Consider the following 18,278-nt stretch of genomic DNA (forward strand, 5'->3'; position numbering starts at 1 on the left):
GATTCGTATTAGAGTGAAAATGAAGATCATGAAATTCTTGTGAAAATGTGAGGAATGGAGCCCTACCCAGAGTTGGTGGTTTGAATTGGTTGGCAAGTGAAGATAAACTTCTAAGCGATCAATTTTAGCCTCATTGATTTCCTTAAAAAATATATACCTTTTGTTGTGAGGAAGAAATAATGCCCTTTTTGTTGTTCTTCTTAACTTCATTAGGAAGTTTGGAAGGAATGATTCTTCTCCAGTTTTCTTGTTATGGTCATGATACCTTTATAATTTGGTTCGAACATTCATATGAAAGATGGAACAGCATTGCCATTTTGGACTTGTGAGCAAACCATGATATGCATGGAAGGAAGAAATAACTGGAATCTCAGGTAAACTAGAAAGGACCATGCAAGATTGTTTCGATTGATCAACTGGGAAGTGATTGGGTGGACACATAGAGAGTTAGAGACCAAGTCTGAAAAACTGAAGATCCTGCATATATAAGTTCTGTTAATAAATGTGATTATTCTTCCCCAAGGTTTAACTTGTAGTTGAAGGGCTTGCTTGATTCAAAGAGTCATGCTGTCAAACTGTAAATAGTGTGTGTACAGGAACATCGGACTAGCTTGTTTTACTCCGGCTCTTTCAGCTTGTTGGAAAATTTGATGTGATCAGAAATTCCACGCCCTTCTATTCGGCGTTGATTTCATTCTGTGTAGCTTCTTCAGTTCGCATGTTATAAACTGTTGACTTGCTATGTGGTTGCTCCATGGGAAAAGGTCCTTCACCTTGGAGACTTGCTAAAAGCTCCATAGAGATGCTGCATTTGTTTGCACAGCCTTTGCTTTTGGTCTATCCATGATACAAATTAGTGGCAGACTGTTTATTTGAAAATGGGTGTCTCAAGAAATGTTTTTGGCATCTTAGGATGTGTAGCAACACCAATGCTCATGCATTTGTCTTCTTGTACTCTTTTAAACTATGCATACTGCAGTAATGTGCAGTAGAGTTTGGAGGTCCAAACATACTGTAACAAGAGCATTGAATGAATTTTCTTGATGAATTTTCCGAAGTATATTGAGAAGAATCGAATTAAGCTTTCAGATTTTCGGGATATAAATTGTAAACTGAAAAAAAGAACTGTATTTTTTAATCCTGCTGCTACTCAAAACCATACTTTTGTGTCTCTAAAGAAATTAACTTGTAGTCTGACATTGATAGTGGTTATCTTATCCATGTGGTACTTTCATACAATTCAATCATATCCAATTATGATTCAAACTAGATTGCACAGGATGAGTTTTGATCTTTTCTCATTTACTTTCGGAATATGATTCTTCTGTTATCATTCTTCACTTCTGTGTGTATTCCTGCAGAATATGGAGTGTGTTTTGCACGGAATCTCTAAAACTCGGGTTGAGTTTTGGTAAATAAAGAGCAAAAAAAATACAACCGATCACCAGCAGCAACAAGTAAAATAATAAAAATAATAATAAAGGAAAAAAATAACACAAAAAAAACATCAGGATTTTACGTGATTTGTCATAGATGTGACTACATCCATAAAAAAATCTACAGATAGTTTTTCACTAATTAAAAAAAAAAAGGAAAAAATTATGAGATGGTACTTAGCAAAACTCAATCTCTCACAAAACCTCTCTCCATATATAAATTTTCCTTTTTGTTCTCAAGGTGTCCCTCTCTCTTTTTATATATTTCTCTCTCTATACATAAGCCATTATAAAAAAAAAAAAGGAAAATCAGCAGAAAAGTAGGTACATCGAGGCCTCTCCATTTTGAAACTTAACATTTTCTTAATTTGGGTCTACAAGTGCATCCTAATCCAAATAGGACCACCCCAAAATTAACTCCTAGATAATAATAAGTTGGTTAATCTGAATCCCCAAACTAGGAAGCCAAGAAATAGGAGACCCTAAAATTAAGGAAACAATCCTTGAATATAGAGATTCAAGATAAAATTTAACTGAGTAGTCTACAGCAGCATACTGTATATGTACATTTGAGCGCATTCGAGGTGATCCCATGGGAGCACACTTCACAGTTGCTCTGTCACGCAAAAGAGCTATTTAGGGGATTACTTCAACCCGAAATTTTGGAATCCACTTTAGAAATAGTAGGTAAGTATTTTTAAAAATAATGTAATCATCTGACCATCCAAATATTAAAGGAAAAAATTTATATAAGGGTGACGCTCCAAACAATCAATTTAGGACGCACCTCAAAAATTCAATAAAAGAGGTTGTTTTGAAGCCCAAAAATCCTCAAATTGATCATCTCGACTTCAAGATGTATGGACACGAGAAAAAATGGATTTCAAGTCTTTTAAATAGTGCATCTTGTAATGCATTTTCGGACCATAAGATTTCAAGATTTTCAAGTGTTCATAGATCTACTCACTCTACACTACTTTTGAAGTTTTAAATTTTTATAATTAGATATGAAGATAAATTTTCAAGCAATCACAAAAATTTCTCTAAACAGCATCTTTCGACACTATTTTAAGGTGCACTTTACTTTGATTGTTTAGAGCCTCGGCCTTGTACAAACCACACCCAATATTGAATAATGGTATTTAATCTCAAAATGCCATTTTTATCAATATCAAGCATGGAATGTGTATGATTTATGTTTTTTTTCTTTTTTCTTATCTTTTTTTTCTTGGCAAGGAGGTTACATCCCCCAAAATAATGCACCTTGACTAGTTAAGCAGATAATCTTTTGACACCATGCAAATTCTAATTTTGGGTATTGCTAGCACTTAGAATAGCCATACAGTTGTGTGATGCTAGAGTACTGTAGCAAACTCAAGTGCTAACATTGAATAATAACTCTAATTAAAACAAGCACTGTAAGTTGGTCACAGCCGCCATCATCGAAAACAACAACTACAACAACAACAATCAAATAAGGGTGCGGTTTGTGTAGAGCCAAGGCTCTAAACAATCAAAGTAAAACGCACCTTCAAAGAGTGTCGAGAAATGTGGTTTCAATACTGGAAATCTTTATGATAACCTTAAAATGTATTTTCATCTTTAATTATAAAATTTGAAGCTTTGATTGAGCAAATCTATGAAAACTTGAAAATCTTGAAAATTGATGGTCCAAAAATGCGATACGAGACGCACTGTTTCCAAAACTTGAAATCGATTTGTTTCTCATGTCCATGCATCTTGATGTTGAGGTGATCAATTTGAGGATATTTGGACATCAAAACAACCTCTTTTAGTAAAAATTTTGATGTGGGCTCTAATTTAATTGTTTAGAGCCTTGGCTGTATATAAACTTTTTGCATGAAAAAGAGAGTAAAAGAGTTTGAGAGCCCTCAGCCCATGCATTGTAATCAAAGTTGATGGTCCATCCCTTCCCATCTCCAATCACATGATCCTTAGCCAAAACAATGGCTGGTAAAACAACAATAGCAAAGAGGAAGGCCAGCCTGGGAGCCATTATAACTAGCTCTCTAGGGTTTCTAAAAGCTTATCTCACTTCTCTTTACAATTGATATGGTTTAGGGTTTCTTGAGCTTTGGATGGCTTTAAAGCTCCTCACAATTCATATGGTCAACCTTTGAGCCAAAGCTCCCTATAGATAGATATATGTTTGAGGAGACCAAGAGAAAGTAATTTGGACATAAATTTAATTGAATTTTAAGATGGAAAATTGTTTTATACAGGCTCGACCACATTTCTAAATATGCGACCTAGAAAGTATAAAGCATCCATCTTTAAAATGGATGTAAGTAGGTGTTTCATCTAAAAACAATGGAAATCAACGGTCCAAATGTTTTCTTAATATAATTATTATTTTTAATTTTAAAATTTATTTATTTATTTATATTCATTATCTTCATGTTAGAGATTACATGTTCTTAAAAATTAAATCCTAAAATCCATCTCAAAAATAAATTTATTAAGAGGCTCGCATTTCTACATACGCGAGCTTAGCGCATACAGACCGGGTCCTTTAGATTGAATGAAATCGAGGGTAGCCGTCCAAGGGCGGCATATAAAGATGATGGGTTAGTCCCTATCGTGTAATTACTCGATTACAAATACGATATCGCATGCTCCCATAGGAGCATAATGTACATTAACACCATAGAGTAAATGAGATTGTGGAAGATTTTTTTGTTTGCGTTTTTGGGATCCAGCGTACAATAACTAGATGATTTTTTTTTAAAAAAAGCAAATTTTTTTTTGATGAAAATTCTTCAACACCTAGATTTTGCACTCTAAAAATTGGGCGTCCCTTGTTAATTATTGGGCCGTTATTTTTCAAGCACGTATAATATGCGATTCAAAATTTTTATTTTTTTGAAGTTGATAGTTATGTCTCAATAGGTTATATATACCCACAATTTGGGGCCTCAATAGGTTATATATAACCACAATTTGGGGCCAAAAAATATTCCTTCGTTGAAATTTACCTGGGGAAACAAATGGACAGTATGCTCTAGTAGGAGCATTGTATCATTGGGTTTTTGTTAACGTGATCGAAGTTATATTACATAGAAAAAGTATAATATTTTATTAAGACTAATGTTAAATAATCTATTTTAAGAAATATTGTACATCTCTCTCCCCCTCACCCTAATTGGAAAGATTGTTTGGCATGACTGTAGGAATATTTGATAGATACATAAAACTAATCTGATATTTAATTTGGACCATTGTTCAATAAATTGAACAATAACAGTGTACGGCTGTGTAAACCCGTGGGCGCATAGTATACACTTGCTCCCTTGGGCAAAAGATCTTCGTGTGAGCATGTTCTTGATCTAAAATTTTCGGATCTACTTTGAATTACCTAGTATTTCAAACACGGAGGCGTAGACTTCAGACATTCCTGAGTCTGAGTCAATATGAGGATCAACTAAGCTACAGACAAGAGTCGTGAAGTCCGACTTGGCCAAGTTTCTTGAAAAATAACAAGAGGACCCTAGGAGTTTCACCCGATTTTGGGTCATGCCCACTAGAATTGGTAGGACACTGAACTCGAGCTGACTCGGATGATTCTAAGTCAGCTTGGCTATTGTAAATTGTTGGAATTACGAAATGAGTATTTCTCAAAAAATAAAAAAGGATTTTGAGTACTTGAACACTTAGATTTGACAAACCAAAAATTGGGCAATCTCTACTCAATCCTAGGATATTGGGCGATTGAGACTGTGATATCTTGATTGGGATTGTGATACCGCAACTGTGGATTGAGATTGATATCACATATTGTATTTTCTATGTAGTTGTAGATTGCGATTGACATCACAAGTTGTATTTCCTATAGATTCCAAAATTAAGATCCCTACAATCTTGGAGTTGATTGTGATCAAGTTGTATATATCATGTTGTATACGATTTTCCAATTCGTAACATGGTATCAAAGCCTTCTTACATGGGCTCATGGTCCTCTCTATCTATGACATGAGTCAGTCTTTAGGACGGAGGTTCTGACCTAATAGAGGATGATCTCATCGAGAAATTTGCCTTGTCATTCTTACCCTGTGTTGTACCAAACTTGCACGTGCTTATGAGGCTGTTGCTTCTATAGAGAGTGGTTGTTGCTCCTCTCTTGAGCCTTGGATCTGAGCATGATGTAGAGAGAGAGTTGTCATCCCTAGCTGGAGATCACATGTCAAGGAAGCAACATTTTGCTTGTTGCGAGCCACAGAGCTGACTCTCTGTTGTTTGCAAGCAGTTTCCCTAGGGCATTGACCAACTGTTCCAAAGACCCAACTTCTCAAGAAGAACCCAAGTCCTTTATCAAGGCGGTTAAGTTTCCTCATTGGAAAGCAACAATGAAAGTGAAATTGATGTATTACAATAAAACAATAAACATTGCCGCCTCTGCCTCTTGGCAAGAAACCCATTGGATGCAAGTGGATATGTAAAATCAAATACAAAGCTAATAGAACCGTTGAACGGTATAAAGTTCGCCTTGTAGCTAAATGATATACACATATTGAATGGCTTGACTATTATGAGACATTTAGGCCAGTTGCAAAGCTAGTCATTGTGCAGTGTGTACTTACTCTCACATCCATCAGAGGATGGCTCTTCTATCAGCTCGATGTGCACAATGCTTTCTTACATAGCGATTTGCATGAGGAGGTTTACATGCAAATTCCACCAGGGTTTTCTCAGCAGGGGGAGACTTGAGTTTATCGACTTAACAAATCATTATATGGGATCAAGCAAGCCTCTCAGCAAAAGTTTGACAAGTTTTTTTCCACTTTGCAATTTGTTGGTTTTATTCAGTCCGTTGCGGATTATTTACTATTCACCTTAACTGTTGGAAAGGCTTTCATTGTTATCCTGGTTTACATTGATGATATTATCATCACTGGCAACAACAACAGATTCATTTTGTTGTTAAAACAGTTTCTTCACTCCAAATTCTATATCAAGGATTTGGGAGTCTTGAAATTTTTTCTGGGCATAGAAGTTGCCTGTTCCCAAAGATGAATCTTTGTTAATTAAAGAAAAAATATTCTTGATATTTTGGTCGAAGCTGGACTTACAGGTGCAAAGCCCATTGCTTTTCCCATGGACCAACACATTCGTTTTACTGCCACGAATGGTGATCTCCTTTATGATCCTGGTCGGTTTCGACATCTAGTGGGACAATTAATTTATCTTACTATCACAAAACCTGATATAATATATCTGGTCCATATCCTTAGCCAATTTATGCATAGTCCTCGGTAATCTTATTACATGGCTGCTCTTCGTGTACTTCGATATCTCAAAGGCACGTATTCATTTGGACTCCTTTTACCATCCAATTCCTCGCTCCAGTTAATAGCTCACTGTGATTCCGATTGGGCCACCTGCCCCATGACCTAGAAATTGACTACCGGTTGTTTTACTTCCCTTAGTGCTTGTCCACTATCATGGAAGACTAAGAAGAAACCAACAATATCACGATCTTCTGCTGAAGCTGAGTATCTTGCTATGACCATAGCTACATGTGAAGTCATGTATGGAACTCGATTGCCATCTTATAGAACTCGAATTTCACGAACGAACTAAGCATATAGAACTCGATTGTCATCTTATCAGAGAAAAATCCGTCCGGGCATTCTCAAAACTTCTAACGTCTCTACTAAGCATCAAGTCGCAGACATTCTCACCAAAGCATTAATTCGCCAGCAATTTCAATTTCTTTGCAGCAAGTTAATCGTTATAGATCTTCACACACCAACTTGAGGGAGAGTATTGGGTGATTGAGATTGTGATATCGTAACTATGGATTGGGATTCATGTTGTATTTTCTATATAGTTGTAAATTGTGATTGACATCAAAAGGTGTATTTCCTATAGATTTGCATTATTTGTTGTACATTTCAAAATTAGAATCCCTACAATCTTAGAGTTTATTGTGACCAAATTGTATATATCATGTTGTAATACTCAATTGAATGTAACATATGATTTTCCAATTCGTAACATAGGACATTCTATTTCTCAAGCATAAATAAAGTGCATATGAGATTTTTCTTTCTTCTTAAATTAAAATTAAATCCCAAACTTTGGAGTCCTTAAGATGCTTGCAGACAATGTTTTGTAGAAGTGACTAAATGGAGAAGTGACTAAATGGACGACATATTCACATTGGAGCTAGTAAGCTTTAAAGCCAGATGATATTTATGCTCTATTGTCATTCCACTGGATAAAACTCCATCTAGGATTATTTTTAGGACCCCAAAATTTAGAGGTGTAACATCTTTAACCCATAGATTAACGTCAATAAACAGATTCCTAATTACGTCCTCTATGCATTTGAAAAAAATAATGTCTCAAGATCGAATGGAAACCACCCAATTTTTAGAGGGTGAGATCATATTGTTAGAAAGCGCATTTCCTCTTTTAAGGATAATCATCTAGTGATTCTTAAGTAGTTCCCAAAATTTGTTATTGAAAAATAATCCCACGACTAAGTCTGCTAACTGAGGAAGTAGATGTATATTATGCCCCCATAGGAACATAGTGTAGGCATTCTTCTTTTAATCGCTTGGCTAAATAATATAGGACATGGTACCCATGAGTCCATGTAGAAATAAGCTACCTCTTAAAAATTTATTTTTGAAATCGATTTTTGGACCTAAGTTTTAAAGACATGTAATCTCTAATATGGAGATCATGAATATGAATAAATAAATAAATTTTGGATAATTAAAAATAATAATTGTATTAAAAAAACATTTAAACCGTTAGTTAGTCATATCAAATTTGCACCATCCAACTAAAACAAACAGTAAATAACGCTGCAAACCAACTTCTACAAATAAGGTTACTTCCTTAAATAAGATATGGGCTGAACTGCAAAGAATGCCAGCAACAGTGGACTACCACAACATCCTTAACTGAATTGAATATCTATTACGAAAGGACCTTCTCAACCACAGCCTTAATTTCTTTTGAAACATGATATTTTGCTTGCAACAAATTCCAAAACCCACAAAGTCGCAAAATTCCTATATATAGCATATTATAGCATGGGCTTTGTCTAGGACTATTAAAATAAGAGTTATTTATGTACATATCTTAAATTTTTTTTTAAACTATGAGATACTTTGTTAATAGGCAAAAATTACAAAAAAAGTCAGTAAAAAATTATCATCTGACTACATCCTCCAAAACTTGGCAGTAGTAACAAGAGTTCAGTAAACCATATTATTATGGGCAACAACAACATTTAGACTAGGCCAAACCATAGTTCGTCTTTCTAGTACCATGGTGCTAGTGCTGGTGCTGGCCCTGGCATTGGCCATGGCATTGGAGCTGGTGTTGGGCTTAGAGCCGTTGAATCATACACAATGATCTTGAGTTTTTGGCCACTTTCACAGTGATACCCAAATGAGCAAATATACCATTTGTTCCCTGGGGTAGCCAAGGTGATTGTGTCAGTTCCTGAGGTCAAAATCCCATTGTTTGGCTCCTCTTGGCAACTTTGGAAGCCCTTGCTATCGACCTTCACAATGTGCTCTCCTTAGGGATAATTGAATGCTGCAAGAGTGTAAGACATTAGTATGATGTCAATGTTTGTAGAAAAAGCCACGTGAAAAGGAGAATGAGTTTCATGACAAAATAAAAAGATGTTGGATTTTGGTTTTGGGTAGGGGTGGCAATGGTTCGGGTCCCGTTGGACCCAGACCCAAGCCCAAATAGTATTCGGGATCAGGTTATGGACCCGGACCCGACCCATCTAGTTCAAAAGTTGGACTCATACCCATACCCCTCGGGTCCCAAGTCTATCCCGTTGGGTCCCAGGTCTAGTCGGGGTCCATTGCCACCCTCAGTGTAAACTTCTTTTATTTTATTTTTATTTTGCCTTTTTTTGTCATCATATACCCATTTATTGGCAGCAAGATTACAATTACTCGTCGTTAGATATCAAGCCGTCTGATTTGTTATTTAATAGCTAAAGATGACTATGAATTCTTATTATATGCAATCCTTAATACACCCAAATATATAGGGCTTGACGTATTTTATCTCCAACAGTTTACGGGTACGGAGTCGGGTCCAACCGGACTTGGGCCCAAATGGTATTTGGGTCCAGGTTTTGGACCCGAACCGGACCTGCCAGGTCCAAATGTTAGACCATACCCAAACCCATGTCGGTGTTATACCCTGTGGGTCCTTAGTCCAGTTCGGTCCATTAACACCCCTAGTTTTGGGGTTATTCCTAAAGGTTAGGCTTTTATGTAAACATTCATGAAACAAAATATGTGACATTGATGTAAGGGAAGAAACTATCGAGTTCTCTTATTGAGTATTGTGTAGGGTGTTCAGACTAGCCACCCGCCATCATACTTATGAATGGCTAGTGAAAATGAGCATTTGTCATTATACAACAACTCATCACCAATCATCTTCGAATAACCTGAATGATGTAGGCTAAGAACAACATTACTTTCTAAAATGGGTCTAAAACCAAAACATATAGGCTTCCAAAAAATTACAGATTCCTAGTTCTATATCAAATAAAAGAAAAGACGATAGAATAAAATAATTGGTTGCAAAAGAATATCATGGAAATTACTTATAGTATCCCCAACAAAGAATGTTTTGCCTTCAGCCCAGTCCTCATAGCTAACGCCTACGGTCCACCCCATCTCATCCCCAACAATATAATCAGTAGCAAGAACAATAGCTGGAAAAAGGGTAATGGCAATGAAGAGGATGAACTTTTGGGCCATGGTTTATGGTCTTTTAGGGTTCCCTAAGCTCTCTTAGTTGCCCTATTCTTAACCTCTTTATGTTAGAGCCCCTCTATATATTGCAAGGCACCACACACAAACAAGTCACAAGATTTAGGGCGGCCGTATCTTGGGCGGATAAGTTGATGTTGTTTTGCCTTGTAGCCGTCTTGTGTTGTTGCTTAGTGGCTTAATAATTAATAATATAGAAGAGAGGGACGACAGTTTGATAGGGCTGCAGTCCTATCAAAATAAGTAAAGCCTCACCTCATAACTCACTTGAAATTGCAATTCATGTGTTGACAAACTTTGAAATCGATTATCTCGGCTTCAACATAATGATTGTGAAAAAAATAGGATTTTAAGCTGTAAAAATAATGCATATTGCAAGAAATTATCTGGACCGTCCATTTCTCCCTAAAAATAAGTGCTCACAGATCCACATGATCTATATCATTATTTGAGTTTCAAACTTTATTGTCGATATTGGAAATTGATTTTAGAACAAGAGATTTTTAATGGCAAAAGTGCTTTCCAAATGAGAATTTGAGATGAGGCTTTATTTTATTTTCATAAAGCCGAGGCCTCATAGATACTTCATCATGTTTAGTCGTGAAATACTTTTCATTAGGACTTGGTCAATCCCAATACTATGCCGTAGGACGATAGATCTATGTTGTGATCCTCAAGAGCAAGTGTATTGGCCAAATGTAAGAAAAATGATTAGTGTTCCTGCAGGAGCAAATGTAGACTTGCTTTCCCAAGCGAAAAACTACTGACCCAAATTTTGGGGTTGGGACATATTCATTCTAGTCATCACTCGAGAATTTCTTACAAGATCAGGCGCAAATATTGAATATAGACCGTTTGTTTTTTTGTTTAGGAATGGAAATCATTTTTGAAACTATCCATGTAGTTGTGGAGAAAGACAGATGTCACAATACCGTAACAATCCGCTTCTCAATTAGTGTAACCATGACATACTAGTCCATGACTCTCAATTAAAGAGAGAATAAAAAACAATCAAGATGAAGTGGAAGAAAAAAATTTCATTTAATGGTGACAATGGGGTACATAAAAACACTACAAACTTGATACATGTGATCCAATTTTTCCACCAAACAACTCTATTTAAATAGAGGTTTTTATCACTACATTTACTGCAATAACTAAAAGAAAAACTTAAATTGATCTAAGCCAGAGTATCTATTCTATTTTTTCTTCTTTTTCTATTCTTTTTGTTCTTTTCTTCATGGCTTAGATCTCCCGTAAGTAGTCATTTTCAATAAATCAACTTCAAAAGAAATAAAATAAATAAATCTAAGTTATAAAAACTTGATGTCACAATAAACTTTTCTTTTAATGACTACAGAAAGACACAAATTATGCTTGGGAATAATAAAAGATACAATGAGTAAATATGATAAGAAACAATAAAGAGAGTGCTGGAGATTACCTCTACCAGGCTTCTTCCACTCCACACCGAGTCTCCACTTTTCGATGGCGCGAGATCAATGGTCAACCTTCAATCTGAATATCGGGAAAGCAAATTTAACCCAAACCTTCCAATGGAACAACAACTCATTTCAATCACAAATCTCAAACTTAAGTAAAACCCCGTGATAACTTAGTTAAGAGAGATGGCATCTCCTTTCTACACCTTAAACCCTTTTAGCCATATCGCAATAAGATGGCAGAGAGATCAAAACTAACATAAGTAGGGCGTGCCCCTTCCATACTATAAGAGAGAGAGAGAGAGAGAGTGAGAGAGAGATAGAGTTTCCTTTTAAGTAGGGTGTGCTCCTTATATTTGCATAAGAGAGATAGAGAAATTAGTGTTGAGAATATTGGGTAGGGTCTATCCCTTTTTATAGTGCTTCAAGTGGTTTTAGGGTTTCTTAGGGTTTTTATGGCTTGCATCTTTATGTGAGATTGAATATGCATCATTAATCTTAGGTAACTTGTAGAGTAAGAGATATGAACCATCCATTCCATAGATAGGCCATCAAGATCATATGGAAGGCATTAGAGCCTTTATCCCATATTTCCTAAATTATTTTCCTATAAATTAAAAAATATTAATTATAATATTGTGCTTACTATACTCATGCACAAACCTCTTCACATATTCCTTATTTAATTTCAAAACTTCCTCAAGCCATAATATAGGCTATTTTTACTCTCAAGCCATAAGCTTGAACACAAAACAAAAGCCACAAGAGGTGGGGTGTGCCGCCCATGATGGAAACTCATGGGCCTTCGCCAACTTGCCATGGTGAGCCCATGTGCACAAATGGGCCCCCATGCACTTTTAAATAATTTTTAAAATCAAATAAAGATTTTTAGAATTTATTTGAATATTTAAATCAATAAAAAATCAATATCTATGCTTTTAAAGATCCAAATTTTATAAATAAAATACTCAGAGTTTCAAAAAAATTCAAATAACAATTTTAAAAATAATATAACATGAAAACAAACACAATTAAATCCTTTTGATGAGAAAATGATCTATATGGTTTAGAAATAAATAAATAAACACTGGGGCACTCCACTTTCTATTGTAGACTACGGTCCACATTTGCTTTCTCAAACCAATCAAGTATTGCCCATGACCCACAGTCCATGCAGGGGCTCATTTGTAGGTCACCAAAGTCTAGCTAATAAGCAAGGGATCGTAATCTTAGCCTATGAATTTCAAGTCCTTCCCTAGAGACATACCAATGTCACATAGACCTGATGCAATCCACAGCTCTATGATGCATATGAGTTATCTCTCACATACGCACAAGCTTCACCCTGAAAGGTGGTTTGCTTTCCTGAAAACAGATATCATATGTGCATGTTGCGTGTGTTAGAAACTATATTTCTATATGTAGGCCTTAAGCCCCTATGGAAGATGTATTAATGAGCTTATCGAAGATGTGAACAAGAGCCCCAATTTATAGGATTATAAAGCTATGTACTACTAAGAAAAGTAACCTATGCAATGAAATCACCCTTCTAATATGGGTACACATAAAATGAAAGAAAATATTGTACCATAAAATAAAAGCAAGTTTCTAAATTTTCCACATTCCCCCTCAAACTCAAGATGAGTTAAGAGATGTCAACTTGAGTTTAGAAAATTTGAAGGCAGACCTTAGAAACAAAGCAGGAACAAAAGAAGCTTGGGCAGCTGCAAATTAACGATCCTCATAAACTAACGCCTCGAACAAAGCAGTCGCTCATAAGATATTTTACAATAATTCTATTTATTTTCTATCTTATGCTTCAGTCTCTTTTTTACAATGAGTATTTTATTTTAATTTTATTGTTTTTTATACAATTGATTAAGTTTAAATTTTGAGCATCCATGCTACAAACTATAATAGTTATAAAAGATATTTAAAAATATAATTAATTTAAATAAAAATGACCAACTTACCTCTATAAATTTAAATTTTTTGGGTATTTTGATGTGTATTTATTTTAAAATATTTCTCGGTAATTTTATATAAATCTAAGATGGTGAATATCTATTTGGAGAAAGTTTATAAAGAGCATAGGCTCTAAACAATCAAATTAAAGACTCCCTCAAAATTTTCACTAGAAGAGGTTGTTTTGATGCCGCAATATCATCAAATTGATCACCTCCATATCAAGATGCATGGACATGAGAAAAAAATGGATTTCAAGTTTTAGAAATAGTGCATCTTGTAACGCATTTTTGGACCGTCAATTTTTAAGATTTTCAAGTTTTCATAGATATGCTCGATCTACACTATTTTTGAAACTTTAAGCTTTATAATTAAAGATGAAAATATAATTTAAGACTATCACAAAACTTCCCACTATTGAAACCATATTTCTCAACATTATTTGAAGGTGGGCTCTAATTTGATTGATTAGAGCCTCGGCTCTATACAAACCGCACCCATATCTATTTATTTTAAAATATTTCTCAACTACCCATATCTATTTATTTTAAAATACTTCTCGGTAATTTTATATAAATCTAAGATGGTGAATATCAACTCCTGTCTCAAACCCAAGATATGCAAAATCAGATTTTCCATATAATAGGTCACAAATGACCATAACTAAATTTGAGTTGAATCCAACGTATAAAAAGAAATATACAGCCTAAAAAAACAGGAATTAAACATAAAATACAAGAGACAGTTTCCATGAACCTTAGGATTCATAAGTAGAAATGAATCTCCTCTTAAAAATCTATTTTTGAGATAGATTTTGGACCTTAGATTTTAGGAAAATATAATTTCTAAGATGGTGATCATGAATATCTACATAAATAAAAATAATAATTTTATGAAAAAAATATTTATAATATTAAGACAATTAGTTTTAATTTTATTTGAAGGGACCACACGTCTGCATCTATCCTTAAGATGGATGTTTTATACGCATAATTTTTCAAAAATATAAAATACAGAACCATTTTTTAATTTCAAAAATAAATATTTTTTAATTTTAATTTTTTTTCCGTCTTAAGTTCATGCTGCTGGCGATTTTGAATGGAGGTGTCCATGAAACCGTTAACATACTAGATAGGAAAGAGAAACCCATGTTATTTGAACCAGGCCAGGGTAGAGAGAGAGAGAGAGAGAGAGAGGAGATAGAATGAGACTCAAGACCTGCGTAGATTCTTGTGAATGCTTTCTCTCACTAAAATTAAAATGTGCAGAGGATTCTGTGGACTGCCGTCATGCTTTTCTTTCAATGTAGGGAGGTGGAGGGGGAGTCTGTGAACCTTCTTTTCTCTCTCTAAGATCCAATGTAGAGAGAGGAGAGGAGAGAGGAGAGAGGAGAGAGAAAGTATTGAAGTCCCCACCAGCCATGTCTGTAATCACCAAAATGACCTTCGTCAACCCTCCCTCTCTCCCTCTTTCTCCTCCTCGCCCCCCTTCCTTTCTCTCTCTACGCCGCCGCCTCGAAGACACCCTCCTCTCTCTCCTCCCCTCTCTCTCTGAAACTCCAAACGTGAAACCTCTCCTCTCTCAGCTCCACGCCATCGCCCTCCGCTCCCACCTCCACCTCCATCCCACAATTGCTCCCCTCCTCATCTCCTCGTACTCTCTCTCCTCCCCTCTCTCCGCCCTGTCTGCTTTCACCCTCTTGCCGAACCCGAATTTCATCCGCGCCCTCTCGAAATGCCCTCCTCCTGTCTCTCTCCTTGCCTATATCCAGACCCTCAGAGCCAATTTTTCACCTGATGCTTTTGCCCTCCCCCTCGCCCTCAAAGCTTGCCCTCCTAACCTGAAAATAGCTTTCTCTCTCTATGCCCACGCCCTCAAGTTCGGCCTCCTATCGCAAACCGATGACATTTTTGTTCAAAACTCATTTATTGATCTCTTCTCAAAATGCCTCGACCCAAATTCATCTCGTAAAGTGTTTGATGAGATGCCTCATAGAGACTTAGTTACCTATAATTCAATGATCTCGGCGCATGCAAAGGCGGGGGATCCTGATGCGGCGCGCGAGCTCTTCGATGGGATGGCATCCCCTGATGTCATATCATACAATGCTGTGCTTGATGGCTATGCAAGGGCAGGGCGCGCAGATGAGGCCTTCTCGGTGTTTGAGCATATGCCTGCCCGCACGGTGGTCTCGTGGACCACTGTGGTCTCAGGGTACATAAAAGCTGGTGATCTCGTGATGGCTCGGATGCTTTATGATAGAATGCCTCACCGGAACTTGGTTTCTTGGACTATAATGATTGTCGGGTACACGGAGAGAGGCCTTATTGATGAGGCCTCGGCTTTGCTTGATCGAATGGTGGGGGTCGAGGGGCTTAGACCCGATGAAGTGGCTGTCTTAAGCTTGGTTTCGGCATGTGGTGAGTCGGGTGTATTGGGTTTTGGTCGAAGGGTCCATGGACACATAAACAACGCCCCAGCTCTCAGAAAAAGCACTCGAGTCTCCAATGCATTGGTCGACATGTACTCGAAATGCGGATGTATAGATGAGGCAGTTAAGGTCTTTGAATCGATACCAAACAAAGACACAATCTCTTGGAATGTCATGCTACAAGGGCTAGCAAACCATGGTCATGGAAGGCAAGCCCTAGGCCTCTTTGCTCGAATGCAGGATGCGGCAAATGTATTACCTGATGGGGTCACATTTGTTGGTGTTTTGTGTGCGTGTGCGAGAGCGGGGCTTGTAGACGAAGGGCTTCGACACTTTACAAGCATGCAAAGTAAGCATGGTGTGGCCCCTAAGGTAGAGCACTATGGGTGCATGGTCGACCTCTTTGGGAGAGCGGGCCTCTTGAATGAGGCCTTTGAGACTGTGAAAACAATGCCATTTGAGCCCAATGAGGTGGTTTGGGGGAGCCTGCTTGGTGCTTGTCGAACTCATAACAATGTGGGTTTGGCGGAGAAGGTGGTGGATCAATTGATTAAATTGGAGCCTGCAAATGCGGGGAATTATGCGCTTTTGTCAAATGTTTATGCATCGGTTGGGCAATGGCAGGGAGTGGCGAGGGTGAGGTTAAGGATGAAGGAGCTGGGGGCCGAGAAGACACCTGGTAGGAGTTCGATAGAGGTTGATGAGGTGGTTCACGAGTTTACTGTGGGTGATCGATCTCACCCTAAGGCGAAACGGATCTATAAGATGTTGCATAGGCTGAGCGAGCATGTACAGATGGCAGGTTTGGAGACTGAGGAGCTAGTGACCGTTTGAAGAGGAGACCAATAGCTTGAAAGAGCTGCTCAGCCTTGCATGGGGTTCTGGTCACTGGACTTAAAGATTAGGGTGCAGGGCCTGCAATGCATGGGCTTTGTCGTCATGGCTTGATTTACTAGGCTCAAGGGACAGATGATATGCTCCCGGATTTGAAGCTCAACATACCCACCTCGAAAGGAAAAGGAGAGATCATTCGTCAGGAAGAAAAGAAAAGGAAAGCAGACATCTCCATGTTCTTGATAGCTTGTAAGAGCTTCTCAGCCTTACATGTGGTTCTGGTCACTGGAGTTAAAGATTAGGGTGCAAGGCCCGCAATGCTTTCCATGGGCTTTGCTCTCATGGCTTGATTAACTGGGCTCAAGGGACATGTGATATGCTCCCGGGTTTGAAGTTCAACTTACCCACCTCAAAAGGAAAAAGAGAGATCATTCATCAAGACGAAAAAGAAAAAGAAAGCAGAGATCTCCAAGTTCTTGATAGCTTGTAAGAGCTTATCAGCCTTACATGGGGTTCTGGCCACTGGAGTTAAAGATTAGGGCGAGGCCTGCAATGCTTTCCATGGGCTTTACCCTCATGGCTTGATCTACTGGGCTCAAGGGACAGATGATATGCTCCTGGGTTTGAAGTTCAACTTACCCATCTCAAAAGGAAAAAGAGAGATCATTCATCAGGAAGAAAAAGAAAAGGAAAGCAGAGATCGTCATGTTCTTGATTGCACCTATGCGCATTTATTGATTTGGGCTATGGGCCTTGGAATGGCTCATGTACTGTATCAGTTAATCCCTGACAGGGCTTTGCCCTGAAGCTAATTCATTCCTCTTGTAAATAAGGTCATGCAGTTGTCGCTTTGGCTTCTGTGAGGAAGGTGTAAGAGTTTCTTGCTGCTTTCAACAACGGGGATTAGGGGCATGATTTTTTAAGAGATTGAAGGGAGTATGAATTAAGAGGGGCAAAATAGTTATTGGCCCTTACATTTTCTGAACTGGGCACTTTCAAAGCTGAACTGGGAGCACAATGGCCATTGTAGAGCATAATTGACGAATCAGGTGTGGGTTTGAGTGATTAGCAATTGATGTTAGAAACAATACATCTCACATCTCAAGTTTGATTCCTGCTGTTGAAACACCCAAAAAAAAAAAAAAAGACTTTTTTCATGGTGACTAAGTCACACTAAGGCTTTTTCCCATTGTATGATAGATGCAAGGCAATATGAGAAGTCAATATCCATTTTTTCTGAGAAAGAAAATCGATCTCCATGATTATTATTTATTATATAGTTAATTATTTGTTTCTTGCATTCTGAATTCCAAACATGGTAATTTCCATAAGAAATCAGGACCCTTTATGAATAATTTCCCCAAACCATAAGATCTGGCCAAGTGAA

General features: G+C 37.2%; 1 protein-coding gene across 1 annotated transcript; it reads left to right on the plus strand.

Annotated features, from left to right (window-relative positions):
* Positions 1–14,728: 14,728 nt before the first annotated feature.
* LOC18434748 (pentatricopeptide repeat-containing protein At3g29230) lies at positions 14,729–18,140 on the plus strand. The gene has a single exon (XM_020667452.2). It carries the CDS (start codon positions 15,047–15,049, stop codon positions 16,889–16,891), a length of 1,845 nt encoding a protein of 614 aa, XP_020523111.1. The 5' UTR covers positions 14,729–15,046; the 3' UTR covers positions 16,892–18,140.
* Positions 18,141–18,278: the final 138 nt, after the last annotated feature.

Source organism: Amborella trichopoda, chromosome 10 (assembly GCF_054954075.1).
Source record: "Amborella trichopoda isolate Santa Cruz 75 chromosome 10, AtrichopodaSantaCruz75HAP2 v2.0, whole genome shotgun sequence".
Lineage (NCBI taxonomy): Eukaryota > Viridiplantae > Streptophyta > Magnoliopsida > Amborellales > Amborellaceae > Amborella > Amborella trichopoda.

What these genes read in the sequence shown, in the direction of transcription:
- LOC18434748 (XM_020667452.2), top strand. Translation starts at nt 15,047, where the DNA reads ATGTCTGTAATCACCAAAATGACCTTCGTCAACCCTCCCTCTCTCCCT.